Source organism: Emys orbicularis, chromosome 4, assembly GCF_028017835.1.
Source record: "Emys orbicularis isolate rEmyOrb1 chromosome 4, rEmyOrb1.hap1, whole genome shotgun sequence".
NCBI classification, from domain to species: Eukaryota; Metazoa; Chordata; order Testudines; family Emydidae; genus Emys; species Emys orbicularis.
In genome coordinates, this window is record NC_088686.1 from 76,622,685 (window position 1) to 76,637,330 (window position 14,646).

A 14,646-nucleotide genomic window follows, 5' to 3' on the forward strand; every position below is an offset into this window, starting at 1 on the left:
GAACCATGCAAATAGCTCCCCTAGGGGGTAGTTTTCCCAGGAGCCCTGCTGTTCAGCATCTAGATTGATGCTATGGCTCTTTATTAGGAAAGCTGGAAATGGGTGTGCCTCAGGGCCAAAAGATGCCCCCAAAACATCTCTGCCACCCACCACCCCCTTCTGTTACATTCCTACCACTACTTTTTGCAGCATCTCCTCCAGTTTTTTTCTGGATGGCTCTCTTCCGAGTACTGGTTACCTTTCAAGTTCTTCTCAGACTCAGTACAGAGTGATTTGTCTGCAGCCTGCTAAAGGGAGCTGCCCCTCCCCCCCCACTCCACTTTCTTCCTTCTCAGACCTGGTCACTGCTACGGACAGGGGTCAGATTCATTGGTGCTCTGCACCTTATGCAGTCATTTACACCAGTGCAAAGTAGGTGTAAAACACCACCAAGTCAGAATGCTTACCCAGTGGTGTCAATGACTACGCAAGGTGCAGGGTTGTGGAGAATTGGGCCCGGGGCAACTAGCAGCTGCGAGCTTTGCATAACGCTTTACACCCCACTCCTGCTTTAAAAGCGAAGCTCTTACATCAACTATCGAGAGCTCTTTTAGTAACAGAATTTCAGGTGAAGCATCTCTCACTTGTCCCCAGCCCTATCCCCTCCTCCCTGGGCACAGACTAGGAGACACTAACACAGCTGCAGCAGCCTGACTCCTGTCCCAGCTCTAGGGTGAGCACTGGACAATCCTTCCCCTGAGGGCTGGCAAACAGCTCTAGTGCAAAACCCTCTGTGAAACTCACCCTGCTGGGCCCTCATCCTGGCTCAGACAGCCCTGATATACTCTATCCCTGGCCTGCACAACTGGCCATCCCCAACATGGCCACAACCAGACTACAGAACTATTAGCAGCCACACAGGGGCCTCTTCCTCCAGCTGACAGGTAATTTAGAGTTAGAAAGTCCAGTGCGTGGCAGGAAAAGTTTCTGACATTAACACTGCAAAGAAAGGTATCCTGCTGCCTGGTCAGGTGTCTCCTTAGTAACTAGGGTTGACTGGCCCCTGGGCTCTAGCCCTTACGGGGGCAAGCCACCCTGTTACAGGATAGAAGTAGGAACTGGAGGATGAGACAGTGCAAAGAAAAACTTAATCATAGAATCATAGAATATCAGTGTTGGAAGGGACCTCAGGAGGTCATCTAGTCCAACCCCTGCTCAAAGCAACTTGGGCTGAATCTCAGGAGCTTCTTGGCAGTGGGGTATGTGAGGCTGTGGGATTGTCTCCTAAAGAAGGGGACGGGAGCCCCATTGCTTGGGATATTTAAAGCTGATGGGGGCACAACCCTGGAGAATAGATTGTAGGGACCAATCCTGCCTTCGGCCCAGGGGACAAATGGAACCTAATGGGACTTTTCCATCTCTAATGTCTAGAATTCCCCTCACTGAGACAAGGTGACCACCCAAGAAGGCTGCCCTAAAAAAGAAGGGCCTCATCCCACACTGTTACTTCCCAGACCCTTTTCAGATGATGCGAGGCCTTCATACTAGAGAACTAATCAGAACTTCTTGCCCCCACTCATAGCCCCAAAATGGAGACAATCTGGCAGTGCTGATTCTCTTAGGTATTAAAGGGGACACACTACCTCATGGCTCTGCTGTCCTTTGCTGGGAGCCTGTGTGTTGCCATTCAGAAGGGGTAGGAATAGCAGCAGGAAATGTGGGTGGGATTCCCCTTGCGCCAGAAGCACAACATTCACATGTCCTCATGGTTCATTCAGCACCTCACTTCACCCTTGACTGAAGTCTCTGCTGCCCTTTTCAGCCTAGAACAATGGAAGCCCTAAGGCAACCCAAGAGTGGGAGGTCTCTCCTCTCACAGGTGCTGGAGCTGACTACAGTAGAAAGGATGGGGTTTGGGGGGGTAGGATGCCTGTCAGTGACTTTTGGACTCTGTCACCCCAGATACTCTCTGTTTACACAGCTTCCCACTCCCCAGTGCTTACACCTGCCAGATAACACACCCTGGCGGGGAAGCAAGTGGGGTGTATGTGTGTCCAACTCCCCCCCATATCCCTAAATATTTCAACATTATCTCTGGGTCTTCAAAATTCCCCCTCAAGTTCAGAGACCTCAGAATTGTTTCCATCAATCCCAAGAACTTGATCCCAAACTCCGGGCTCCTGGAATGATTTGCCCTAACTTCAGAGACCCCTGAGTTCTCCTCATTAAATCTCAGGGCTCTGACACCTCCCCGTACAAGGTATGACTATTCCTTGCTCCCTTTCCCATTAAAAGTTGCTTCCTGAGAATTTGGACTCCACTTCTGGAGACCTGGTCAACAGAAGGAGCTAGCACCTTGCTCTTCCTTCCCTGGGTGTTGCTGTTTACATTGGAGAGGACAGAGCCCAGGAGACAAATGTTGTATCTAGGACAGCAGCACACAGCAAGCCCGAGACTGTCACGGGACCAGACTGAGCTGAGCTCTGCTGCTCGGCTCACATTACCCAGCTCTGTGGCTGAGCCTTTTCTCCATGGTGGACCTTTCCAGAGGCAGCTTTAATTGCTTAATTTGCATGGTTTATGCAGCCATGTTGCATGCAATGGCTTCAAACAAATCAAACAGGCAGCATTAGAACTAAAAGGAAGAGAGGGGACTGCTGTTTACAGAGCCCCACAAAGCTGTTTAGCAGAGGAAACTCCAGAACCAAATGACAGTCTGCACAGGGGCAGGGCCCTTCCAGGTAGATCACCCAGCCTCACAATGCCCAAACAACACATCAGCTTCCCCTCCAAAATGATGGCAGATAATCTCTTTCCTCAACGCTCAGACCCCTGGACTCCCGACAGAGTCAAACGTGAAACATTTACCTCTGATCACAGGTGTGGAGCATCTCTCCTGCCCCCCAGAATCTCTCAGCATAAACAACGCAGTACAGATCTCACCTTCCTGTCCATCTCAGACCCAATTCTAGCCTTAGTGCCCCGCCATTCAAGACACACATATATGATAACCAGAGAACAACTGCTCAGAATTTCAGAAAAACAAATGACATCAAGCCCACCAAATAGGAGGAAAAAAATAGTGACAGGGCCTATATATGGTCAAATGCCAGGCACTGCCCCTGCCCCAAGTGCACCTCTTTGCTAATCCTGCTCTCCAAAAGTCATTGGCAGGCATCCTGCCCTCCAAGCCCACCTGTACCCTTATCTCAACTAGGCAGCTGTAGGTTCTTCAGTCCACCTCTGCTCCTGTCCCTGCTTCTGCCTGGGGCTGTCAGGCCATATTGTGAACAGTTTCACAGCCTTCAGATTAAAGGGCTCCATGTCCCAGATGGATGGGGGTGCTCAGTATTTCTGAGAGGACCAATTCTAAATCCGCAGCACCCTCCTGGGTTTGTTTTCTGTTTCAGGTCTGTACCTGGGGTAGGGGTCTCTGAGGGGACATAAAAAAGGGGTTGTTTGAGAGGAAGGAAATATTTCCTGGGGAGGAAGGTTGTTTTGGGGAAGGGGCGGTGTTTTTTGGGTGTGGAGGAAGGCTTTTGAGTGGGGTGGGTGTGTGTGTGTGTGGGGGGGGGAGGGTTGGGAGAAGATGGGGGAGGTGTTGGGGCTTGGGTGGGAAGTAGGGAGGTTTTGGGAGGCAGTGGGGGAGGTGAGAGGACTGGAGGTAGGTGTGTGAAGAGTTGGGTAGGAGGTGGGGGGTATTTGGGGGAAGCATGTGCAAGACACATGAGGGGGATATAAGGGGAGGATTTGGGGGGGCAGAAGGATGCTAGAGGAGGCTGTGGAGGGATTTGGGGTTGGAGGTGGGGGGGATGTTTGTGTTTGCAGCCCCTCCCTACACAAAGCCGGCAGGGAAAACAGGGCCCAGAGCCCAGCTCTCCCCACTGGGCTGCAGGCACAAGCCCCCGCCTCCTCCAGAGAGCAGAGCACCGCCCGCGGCAGACACCACCTGTTCCAGGGCAGCCGGCTCCTTCGCAGCTGCGGGCGGGTACAGCGGGTTTGACCCCCTGGCCTGTGGGGAGGGTTACACTGCCCCGAGCCTGCTGAGAGGGGACCTGGCTGGCTGAAGCCCCAGGCAGGCATTGTTCCACCCCGGCCCCCGCCCAGGGCAATGCAGCCTGTGCGTGCCCGCTCGGGGGGGGGGCTTACCCCTTCCCTCGCCCAGTCTCGGGGGGCGGGGGGAGCGGGCACCGCCGCCTGGTTCCCAGCCTCGGAGGGAAGTAGCCAGCAAGCGGCGGGGGCTGCCGGCGTCTGCCCGCGATGGAGCAGAGGATGCAGCAGCAGCAGCAGCCTGTGCCCAGCCCGGCTCTGCAGAACAGGGATAGGTGGGGGAAGGGGCAGGGCCAACGAGATCTGCAGCGAACCCCCCGCCCCCCCGGGAAAGGGACTGAGGGGTTTGGGGTGGGGGGAGGCTCCGGTACCTGAAATTGGGGGGCGAGGCCAGATGCAGCCCCAGGAACGGAGACGATCCGGCCGGGGACGTGGCTCCTTTCTCCCTCTCCGCCATTCTCTCTCTCCATGCAGGCGGAGGGAGGGAGGGGAGATGGATGCTGCTGATGCTGGCAGGGGAGGAGAGAGCAGGGCCGCCAGACAGGAATTCACTGGGGGGCACCGGGGCTGGCAGGAAAGGGCGCTTCTGAAAGCCAAAGCCGAGGAAGCCCCCGGAGGTGGCAACTACAGGAGAGATGCCCCCCACCTGGGTGCTGCAGCCTGGCTCCCCCTCCCGCCGGCCGAGCTGCAGCAGGTGGAGGGTGCCCAGGAGTCCCACGGGGTGGGGCAGCTACTGCTCCTCGAGGAGCGCCCAGGACAGGCGGGAGGTAGCGGGGTGAAGGCTGATGCAGGAGCGAGCAGAGCTGGCAGGGAGGGGGTGAGCTGGCAGAGGAGGGGGAGGGGCAGAGGATGGGAGGGGATTGGACTGGCAGAGGGTAAAGAGGGGGATTGGCAGGGGGTGAGGAAGGGAGGTTGACATGGGATGAAGTGTTCTGACACTCTGTGAAAGGCTCCTGGGGAGGTGGGTCCTCTGAAGTAATGATAGCTCCTTTACAGAAAAAGCAGGTGCAGTGTCTAACATCTTGAGGATCTAAGGCAGGGGTTCTCAAACTGGGGGTCGCGAGGTTATTACATGGGGAGTCGCGAGCTGTCAACCTCCACCCCAAACCCCGCTCTGCCTCCAGCACTTATAATGGTGTTAAATACACCTCTACCCGGATATAACGCTGTCCTCGGGAGCCAAAAAATCTTACCGCGTTATAGGGGAAACCGCCTTATATGGAACTTGCTTTGATCCACCGGAGTGCGCAGCCCCGCCCCCCGAGCACTGCTTTACCGTGTTATATCGGGTCGGGGTAGAGGTGTATATAAAAAAGTAATTTTAATTTATTAGGGGGGTCACACTCCGAGGCTTGCTATGTGAAAGGGGTCACCAGTACAAAAGTTTGAGAACCACTGATCTAAGGAGTGGGAGGGGAATAAGGAACTACTGACCCTCCCCCACAAAGTCAGGCGCCTTGGAGACCCCCAGGGTAGCAGCAGCCTCCCTCCCCCCCAGAGATGTCTCAGCACAGCCTTTAGGATTGCAGGTAGAGCAGCAGAACCCTTCCCCAACCCATGCTATTTGGCAGCCAAGCAGCTGAGGGGAGTCCAGCAAATACAGCCTGGGCCAGCAGAGAGGGGGCAGGCTGGGGCTAAAGATACTGGGCAGTAGCCTCCAAGGGGTCTGGAGAGGGCAAGACAATCAAACGAACAGGTATTTTAATTTCCCATCCCCCCCACCCCACCCCACCCCCGTGGCAGTGCCTCATCAGCACCCTGACCCCAAATGGGGATGGGTCCTTTCTCCAGTTTAGAATACAAATATTTTTCCAAGGGTCCTTTCAGAAATTGATGATAAGGAGTTTCCTCTGCTGCAGCACTGCTTTCCCCAGGGATGGTTCAGTCCTGCTGCTCAGGCCCAAGGCCACCATGTCTGCATTATGGTCAAAGCAAGGGGAGGATTAAAGCCAGATTTCAAACCATTTTCATTGAATTAAAGAGGTGGAACCAGTTCTATTAATGGCCGGGTCTACCCCCCACTCCTTCCACTCGCTGCCCTTTAAACAGCAGGCCAAAGTTACCTCCCCTACTTTAACCATCTCACCAGGTCTAGAAAGAATCCCATGCTGATTCGTGCTGAGATGGTATTTAAATCATTCCCTCATTCCCATAACATTTGTAGTGCTGCTTAAGGAAATAACATCCATGAAACCACAGTACCAGGTTTAGCATGTCCGCCCCCATCTACTCCTAGGTATCCCATTAAGTAGCACTGTGTTCAGAAGCATACAATTTACACAGTTTTGGTTGCTTGGGGTAGTATTTCTAATCTTCCAATGGGACTTTTAACATGTTGCTAAGTTTAGCCATACCTACTATTATCAATTTACTATATGTATGTGTATAATGACAGCTGTGCCCTGGGATACTATAAGTAGATGGCACTGGACTGGCCCTTTCAATCTCTTAAGGAACCATAGGTATGGCTCCATTCCAAGATGTGAAGACAATTTACTTCATGGCTAAAATCCAGTGCATCATCTGCTTCTTCAGAGTTGAGAGTCCCAGAATGGTCCCAGGGGTTTTGATCTCCTGCTCGATTTGAGTTCAAAAGGGATAACATTCGTGGACTGGTTTGGAGTCATGGGCCTTCGATTTGGTTCATTACCGGTCAGCTTTGGTGAGATGGAATGAGTTAGGAAATTCTCTATGAAATGATACAGCTTCATTATTGTGGTGTCCTTTAACTGCGCCTCCACAAATAGACTTGTTTCCTCCTGAAGAAAGATTAGGATATTTGGAGAACTAGACTTTCTCTCTTTTGAAAATCCTAAACAGACCTACTGGCCCAACTTGAGCAAAGGTGCAGAGAGCCTCACTTGTAACATATTCCAGCCTTCATGGGTCAGGTTCCGAGAACTGCTTCAGAGCAAAGGGATCATCTCCTGATCTGATATCCAAATTGATTAGGTGGGCCCTGTGAGTCCATGCTCCTCCCAAGAGAGCCAGTACATTCACACAGGGACCTGCCTGTTTACAAAATGGGTAGAGGCTTTACCTGCTCCCAGTGATATACCCTGAACCACAGCTATGGTATTGATTAGTCATGTTTTTAGTAGAGGGGGTTTGCTGTTCAAGCAGACATGCCAAACCCACGAAAAAATGTAGAAATTTGGCTTGTTTTTGGCTTAATTGGCTTGTGAGTTGCTTGTTGGCTAGTTTTTGGCTTGTAGCTTGTTGGGCTTGTAGCTTGTTGCTTCTTGCTTCTTTTTTTTGATCGGCTCCCGGCAAGCAGGGGCGGGGAGGGGGAAGAGAGTCAGGGGTGCACAGCAGGCCCACCACAGTCCCAGACTGCATGCTGGGGGGATCTAGTCACATAGAGTGTTGGGGTTCTTAGGGATGGGCTTGTTTTGGCCTTGTTTTGAAATGGGATTAGCTTGATTTTTGGCTTATTGTGAAAGTTGGGGTGCTTATTTACCGCGTGAAAGTTGGCAACTGTGCGTTCAAGCTGGAATCAGATAGAGGCTCCCACTTAACCTCTGCCCTTATGAGGCACTCTACAGGATATTAGGGTACCTGGAATTCTCTTTTTATTCCTATGAAGAGCTCTGTGTAAGCTCAAAAGTATCTCTCTTTCACCAACAGAAGTTGGTCTAATAAAAGATATTACCATCCTCACTCACCTTGTGGGTAATATTCCTATCACCACCAGTCTCCTGGGCTAATCGAGCACTTGAACCAGATAGTGATAAATATACTTAGAAATGTGTCTCAGAAAATGCCTGACTAGGCTCTGAAGCAGGAAAGATGCAAGGAGCACCGTGAGGGACAATTATGGAGAAACAATTTGGGATATAGCCTGAAACAGAAAGTAAGATATATTTAATTCTCTGTTGTATCCAGGGATGTTCACGTTATCCATATCAACATCTAGTCTTGCTTTACAGCACTCCTCCTAGGCTCACTGAGTTCCACATGTCTCTCATGCATTGTATAGAAGGGTTTTTCCTTTTGCTACCTTTGAGTTTTAGATCCCATGGTCTTAGTCAGGGTGCTCACTCTTGTATTATATGCCAATCTTTATACCATGTCGCCTTCTGTATATCTCTGTCATATCCTCTCATCTCCTCTCTAGACAGTACTGAACTTTTCACTTTCTACCTCCAATCATTTTCATCACCCATCTCTGGACACCTCCTATTTCTGCCTTTAAGCGTTATTATTTATACATGAGTGACCAGAACTGAACTAAAATTGACAAAGTTTCTTGCTGCAAAATTAATAGTGGTTACTGTGTCAATGTTTCCTGCTACAGAAGCAGCTCCTGAGGTAGTAGATGGAATACTAGTTAAACAAAACCTGTTCCCACTATTGTGCTCACATCAGCTTTCACACCCTCTTCTCCATACATAATTCTTCCCTATCCACACACCATTTAGATTTTACATTCATTTGTTCTGGTGCATTAGTTCAGGAGCTTTGCTCTCAAACTCAACAGTTTCAGCCACTGCCTCCCTAAGAAAGGGAAACTCCAGAGAAACTAACTGTGTACCTAAGCAACAGCTTAGATATTAATGCATCCCAGTAGGTATACTTGTTCTAATACAAACCTATAGAAAAATCTACAAAAGTAAGGGAGTGTAGGCCTGTCTGTTGTCATCTGGGGGGAGAGTACTATTTTAGACAAAAGTCATAGGTCAGCCTGACTTCAAAATTCACAGAAAATGACAGACCTAAAACACAGCCACCCGATTTTAACCCTGACCCCTGGACTAGAATGCCCACAGCTATATTTAACTAACAGAGTAGCATTCAGTGCTTCTGGTAATTTTCACTCACTATACTCACACCATCCACTGCAACACTGCATCTTTCACCCTGCCCTATCTGAACAGCTTTTGTCTGGTTCCATCCCCTTTTTCTCCACACCCAGTACAGATTTTCTTCCTTCATATCTTGAAGCCACGGTCAAGGCAACTCTTCACTGCATCTTGGTGCTTGAGAATAGCTAGAGCCAAGGCAGCTGCCCACTACAGAATGGGTTGCTGCTTGGGAAGATAAGATTAAAGATTGGGCCAGAGGGTAAGGGCAACTCCTGTAGAGACTAGAATTAGCTTGTGGCCAGACAAAACTGATGCTCTTGGTTTGGGGAGATCCCCTCCCTGCCACTGGATGGAGCAGTCAGTCACTTCTTACTTGAACTTGGTGTGCTACAGTTACTGGGATAGCAGATTGCTGTGTGTGACTAGCCTGCTGCAACTCCTCTTGCATTGAAACTGGAGAGATTTGGGGCTGCTCAGAAGGGAGTAGTCCACATAGCCTTTCACCCCTTTTATCCTGCACTACACACTGAGCAGTCAACACTGTTTTGAACTATCAAAGGTCCATTTAGCTGCAATCTTGGCTTTCCACTCTCTGATACATGGTCTGACAGTCTTTGTTCACCTGCAATAACCACATATCCGATCCTCTCGAACGCACAAACCACTTCTGCCATGGGACTGGAATCTTGTTCTCACAAAGCTCATGGGGCTTCTGTCAAACTGTTCCCTACCATCTGTCTATAAAGCTGGCATTTATCGTAGCCATAATATCAGCCTACAGTTAAGGAGATACATATCCCATGATTAATGTCCCTCTTATGTAGTGTTCCATGTGGATAAGGTGGCCATGCGTTCACATCCAAATTTGTCTAAGGTAATCTGATTTTAATTTTAAGCCATTTGCCTGTTTTTTTCTTCTCAAACATTTGCATCTAAAGGAGTCCAGTCTTCATATTTTAGATGTCAAATGGTTTTAAAATGATAGTGGCATTGCATCACCACCATACTTGAGGTTGCATTGTGACTGTTTAAAAGTTGATCTTCCTAAAGTCCTCTAAAATTGCCATGCTTAGTTGGATTTCTTTGAAATTTGGTGTGCCTCAGGAAGGTCAGGTTAGTGGCCCAAAAATTGAATAATTTGAGCCAAGGGATCCATCCAGAGATACAAGCCTTGAAAATAAATAGCAATTTAAAAAAAAAAGTTTCTACTTTTTTTTTTTTGCACGGATCTAGAGATCAAACTATTGATGTGATGCAGGCCAAAATGATCTCAGTCTGTCAAATTTTACCCCAAGGTAGTATATGCTGCCCACTAAATATTTGGGGGACCCAAACTGGGAACAATTTTTAAGACTGTGTACGTTTTTACACTGCACATGCACCAACACAGGAAAAACAGCTAGACCATTTCCATTCCCACTATTTTACAGGCTTTAAAGCGTGACCCGTTAAGTGTTCTAAAATCTGAGTGGTTATTCACATTGCTTTGAAATTTGGTGTGCCTTATGGAGTTGCGGCAGTAATCCAAAATTGGGGTTATTTGAGGCGTTTGAGTTACAGCCCCTCTCCCCCTCAAAAAAGCCCAGTTTCCTTCTGCTGCCTTGTATTGTTAAAGGGAGAGGCACTAATGACTGGATAAATCGCAACAGGCCTCTTGATGGCTGTGAACAGGGACGGATTAACTTTTTGTGGGCCCGGCCCCAAACATATTTGTGGGCCCCCATGGGGCAAGGTGTAGGGGGGTGGGATGGTCAGTCTCCAGCGTGAAGGGCAGGCTGGAGGCAATGAGGCACAGCGTGGCCGGAGCAGCCCTGCTCTGCCCAGCCCAGCAGGAGGGCACTGTTTACGAACCTGCAGGTGCCAGACGCACACTGGACTGCCCAGCCCTGTACTGCTAGCCTGCCCCTTCCCCTTGAAGTTGGACCCAAACCACACTGCCCCCCTGCCCAGCGCCCCCTCACCCAGACACCTCCACCACAGATCTGTATGCCCAACCCCCACCCCTCCCAGAGACCTCCCCCACTGGCCTCCCACCACAACTGTACAGCACCCTGCACACCACACCGCTCGCCCAATGCCCCCCCGCCCATAGACCTCCTCACTGCCCACCACCTTCCTCACAGTCCCACCATCACAGCTGCACAGCACCCCATATTCCTGAGGGGATTCTGCACCAAAAAATAAAAAATTCTGCACACAATATTTTAAAATTCTGCAAATTTTATTTATCAATAAATACATGTGGAGGCTCCAACGTGGAAGTGGGGAGCACAGGCCACTGGTTGCATGGAGGTGGGAGATTACCCTGCAGTCTCCCCACACCCCACCCTAGGGACTCAGCAGTGAGGCTGCACCCAGCCCTGATGCAGTGCAAGGGCCAGGCCTGCCCCAGAAACACCCTGGGGCCCTGCCCCCCTGTGCCAGGTGCACCAGGTGTGTGTAATTAAGCTCAGCCCAGCAGCAGGATCCAAGTGCAGAGGGACTTAGTGTGGGGGGATCCAGGTGGGGGAAGAGAGTTCTCTGTGGGGCAATCTGGGTGGCTCAGGGGGAGATCTAGATTCACAGAAGCTCATGGGGGGGGTCCAGGGGCAATGGGACTCGGCAGGGGATCCAGGTGAAGGTATTTGGGGCTCAGCGGGGGGGGTGTGGTCCAGGTGCAGGTGGTTGGGGCTCAGTGGTGTGGTACAGATGCAGGGGGGGGGGCTTGTCAGGATGAGGGTTCAATGGACCTGCTTAACAGGGGAGCCCCAGCTTCTGCCCAGGGGATGCCACATGCTGGGCTCCAGCTTCCCTTCTGCCCCCCCTTTCCCCCTCCTCTTCCCCACTGTTCCATCTCCTCCCCATCCCACCCCCTTCACTTCAGGAGGGAAACCGCCCCCCAGTACGAGCCGGCGGAGCGGAGTGGGGTGGGTTGGGGCCGGTTCACTCCACTTCCCGCCGCCCGGTGATTGCAGGGCAGGCCTGACCCCACACTCGCTGGGCGGCAGGAAGTGGAGTGACCCGGCCCCAGCCCGCTCAGCTCTGCTCCCCTGGCTCCCAGCCTTGGGACCCAGCCTTCAGGGACGGGGGGGAACCACCCCCCAGCACTCACTGGCAGCGCAGCTGGGAGCCGGCAGAGCGGAGCGGGCTGCAGCCAGCTCGCTCCGGTGAGTGCAGGGCGAGCCCGACCCCTGCTGCAGTCCCCCAGCTGGGACATAGCTCAGGGGAAGGGGTGGAGTGGGGGCAGGACTGGGGCAGAGCAGCTTTCCTGGCCAACTCAGCCAGCTTGGGGGCAGGGGAAATCGGGTTGGCCAGGGCCCCTTCTGACTCTGGGCCCGGCCCCATGGTAAACCCGGTACTGGCTGTGAATCCACCCTTCAATTAACATAACTAAGGATAAATTAATCCCAAGCCTCCACCTAAGGCAAAAAGTTTTAAACTGAGCCTCTGGAAGTTGCTCTGATTTGAGAGTCATGAGTGGCAATTTTATTTTGGGGGAGAATGTAACCCAAGTCTTTGGCGGGGGGGAAATAGGCCTGTGAATGCTTCCTGGCAGGAGAGGGGTATTAAGGGGTTGGGTGGGAGAAGAGAAGGAGGGAAGCATGACACTGCTAGCTCAGCCAGTGTACCTCAACCCCCATGCACTCCACAGCTACGCCAGTGCACCCCAACCCATGCACACCCAACGAGCCTGCAGCTCCAGTTCTGTCAATGCACCCCCAACCACCCTCTAGCCGCTCAGTCTAACTGCACCCGACAGCCCTGCCAAGTGCACTCCAGCAAAGTAACAGCAACAGTATATCAGGGAAAGACTTCAGAGAAGTGGGTTCCCTGCTTGCAGTGGGGAGGTTGGGGTACAGTAATAGGGAGGTAGCCAGGCTGCAGGAGAGAATGCACTGAATAGGTAAGAGCATAGCTGAGGAGACATGCTGAAGCAGGGTTGGTGGGGTTAGAGTTTCCACCCCTCCAGGTTTTACCTGGACAGTCCAGTCTTTGGCTTCTGTGTCTGGGTGCCATTTAGAGTTGCCAATGCCAGGTGCCTGGTTTTCGACTTAAAGTCAGATAGAAAAGGGGACCTGGTAGTGTCCAGTCAGAGGTACTGACCAGACACCAAAAGTCCAGTTACCAGAGGGCAGGGGGAGCATCTGATTATTAACACAGGCCAGCCCCTGCTCAGCTAGGACTGCCTCCTACCTGCAGGCAGTCTCCTTGTCAGGCTGCAGCAGCTCCTGTCCCAGCCCCAAAGGGAGCCCAGGGGGTGGAGTGAGTGGAGATGATTCAGCGAGCAAGGGGGGCTGATTACCAGCAATTAGAAAGGTGGCAACCCCAAGTAGGGTGCAGCCAATAGGTGCGCACATGGTGGGAGAGAGAGATGCAGCTGGCTCAGTATGCTCATTACAAGACATATATACAGCTGTCTAAATCATTACTAATGCCTAACAACATGTTTTCCTGTTCAAAAAGCTAAGAAATTCAAATGGCAAGAAAAATACATTAATGCAGAGTTAAGGTTGGTTGGTGGCATACTGTCCCCTTTCACCATGCTGAGTTGTCAAAACTCTAAAGTCTGAAAACCAGGAAAGGCAATTAAGATTGCCCATACAACCTTAACTCTGCCCTCTTTCGCAATGCCCCAATATGCCTATTAGCACACATACCTTTACTCTGCCAACCCCCCAGTTGCTGAAACGTACAAGCTTTTCGTACAACCTTCTGAATCCTATAATGCCAAGGGCCAGTGTGAGTATGTGCTGTGTGCACATTGAGGCGTTGCTGAAAGAGGGGAGGTAGTGTGGGGAGGTAGTGTGGGTAATCTTTCCTCATCCCCTGCCCCTTTTGTCCTTTAATAATATTAGCTGGAATAGGTGAGAGTGAATGGGTGGAAAGGAAGTGAAAAGTTTGTACATTTCAGCAACTGTGGGCTTGACAGAGTAAAAGGTATATGTGTTAATGGGGCATAGCTGAAAGAGAACAGAGTTAAGGTTGCCTGGGCAACCTTAACTCTGCATTTCCTGGTTTTTAGAATTTCCTGAGTTTTACTTAATTTTGTGCAAGGGGACAACATACCAACACGTAATTTTAACTCTGCGTAAGTGTAGGTTTTTTTGCCATTGAAAATATATGTCTATCTGCAATTTCTCTTACTTCTAGTGACATACAAAAGATAAAACCAAGAGGCAAGCCATCTTGGCTCCAAGGCTGTCCAAATGCACTTGAAAAGCCTCTGAAGTGAAAGGCATGATACAACATTCAAGGTTATCTCCAGCATTTGTGCCCAATTAACTATTCCCAGATTTTACATTGCTTGGGGATAGTTCTCCACCTATTAGTCTCTAGCTAAGCCAATCAATCACCCTTGTATTTGCATACAATCCATTCATGGTTTGGCTGAGTTAATCAGAGATGGTTCTGTCACTGATACCATCCATTTTCCATCACTCAGACTCAATCTAGGTATCATCTTTGAAACTCCACCATCCACTCCTTTGCTCCTCCCATCCAGGCAGTGTCCAAATCCCACCACTTCCTCCGTAACATCTAGGATTTAACAGTTTCTCCACCCACACAGCTAAAATTTGACAAGACCCTCATCTCCCACCTTAATTAAAAATATAGGCAGAGCTGTCATCAGTGGCAATCCCTCGATTTGAGAATCTCTACCACAGATTTACACATGGGTCCTGAGATGACTCAGGAGTCTGATCCTGGAACCGCATATCCGCCCGCAGTAGGTACAGACATTTCCTGGTGGGTCAGCTGCCTGCATGGAGAAAGTTGTTTCTTTTTCCTTCCTTCTCTCTTTTTTCAGCTTCGAGGGCAAGGTGCTTCTCCT

The 14,646-nt window shown here is 50.8% G+C and overlaps 1 protein-coding gene across 1 annotated transcript in view; it reads right to left on the minus strand.

The window, feature by feature from the left end:
* The window catches only part of MAPK8IP1 (mitogen-activated protein kinase 8 interacting protein 1), a 46,217-nt gene extending 41,731 nt beyond the window's left edge, over positions 1-4,486 (minus strand). The window contains exon 1 of the mRNA XM_065403681.1: positions 4,401-4,486. Within this exon, the coding sequence (XP_065259753.1) occupies positions 4,401-4,486 (86 nt within the window). The remainder of the gene's footprint in view (positions 1-4,400) is intronic.
* Between the last annotated feature and the right edge of the window lie 10,160 nt (positions 4,487-14,646).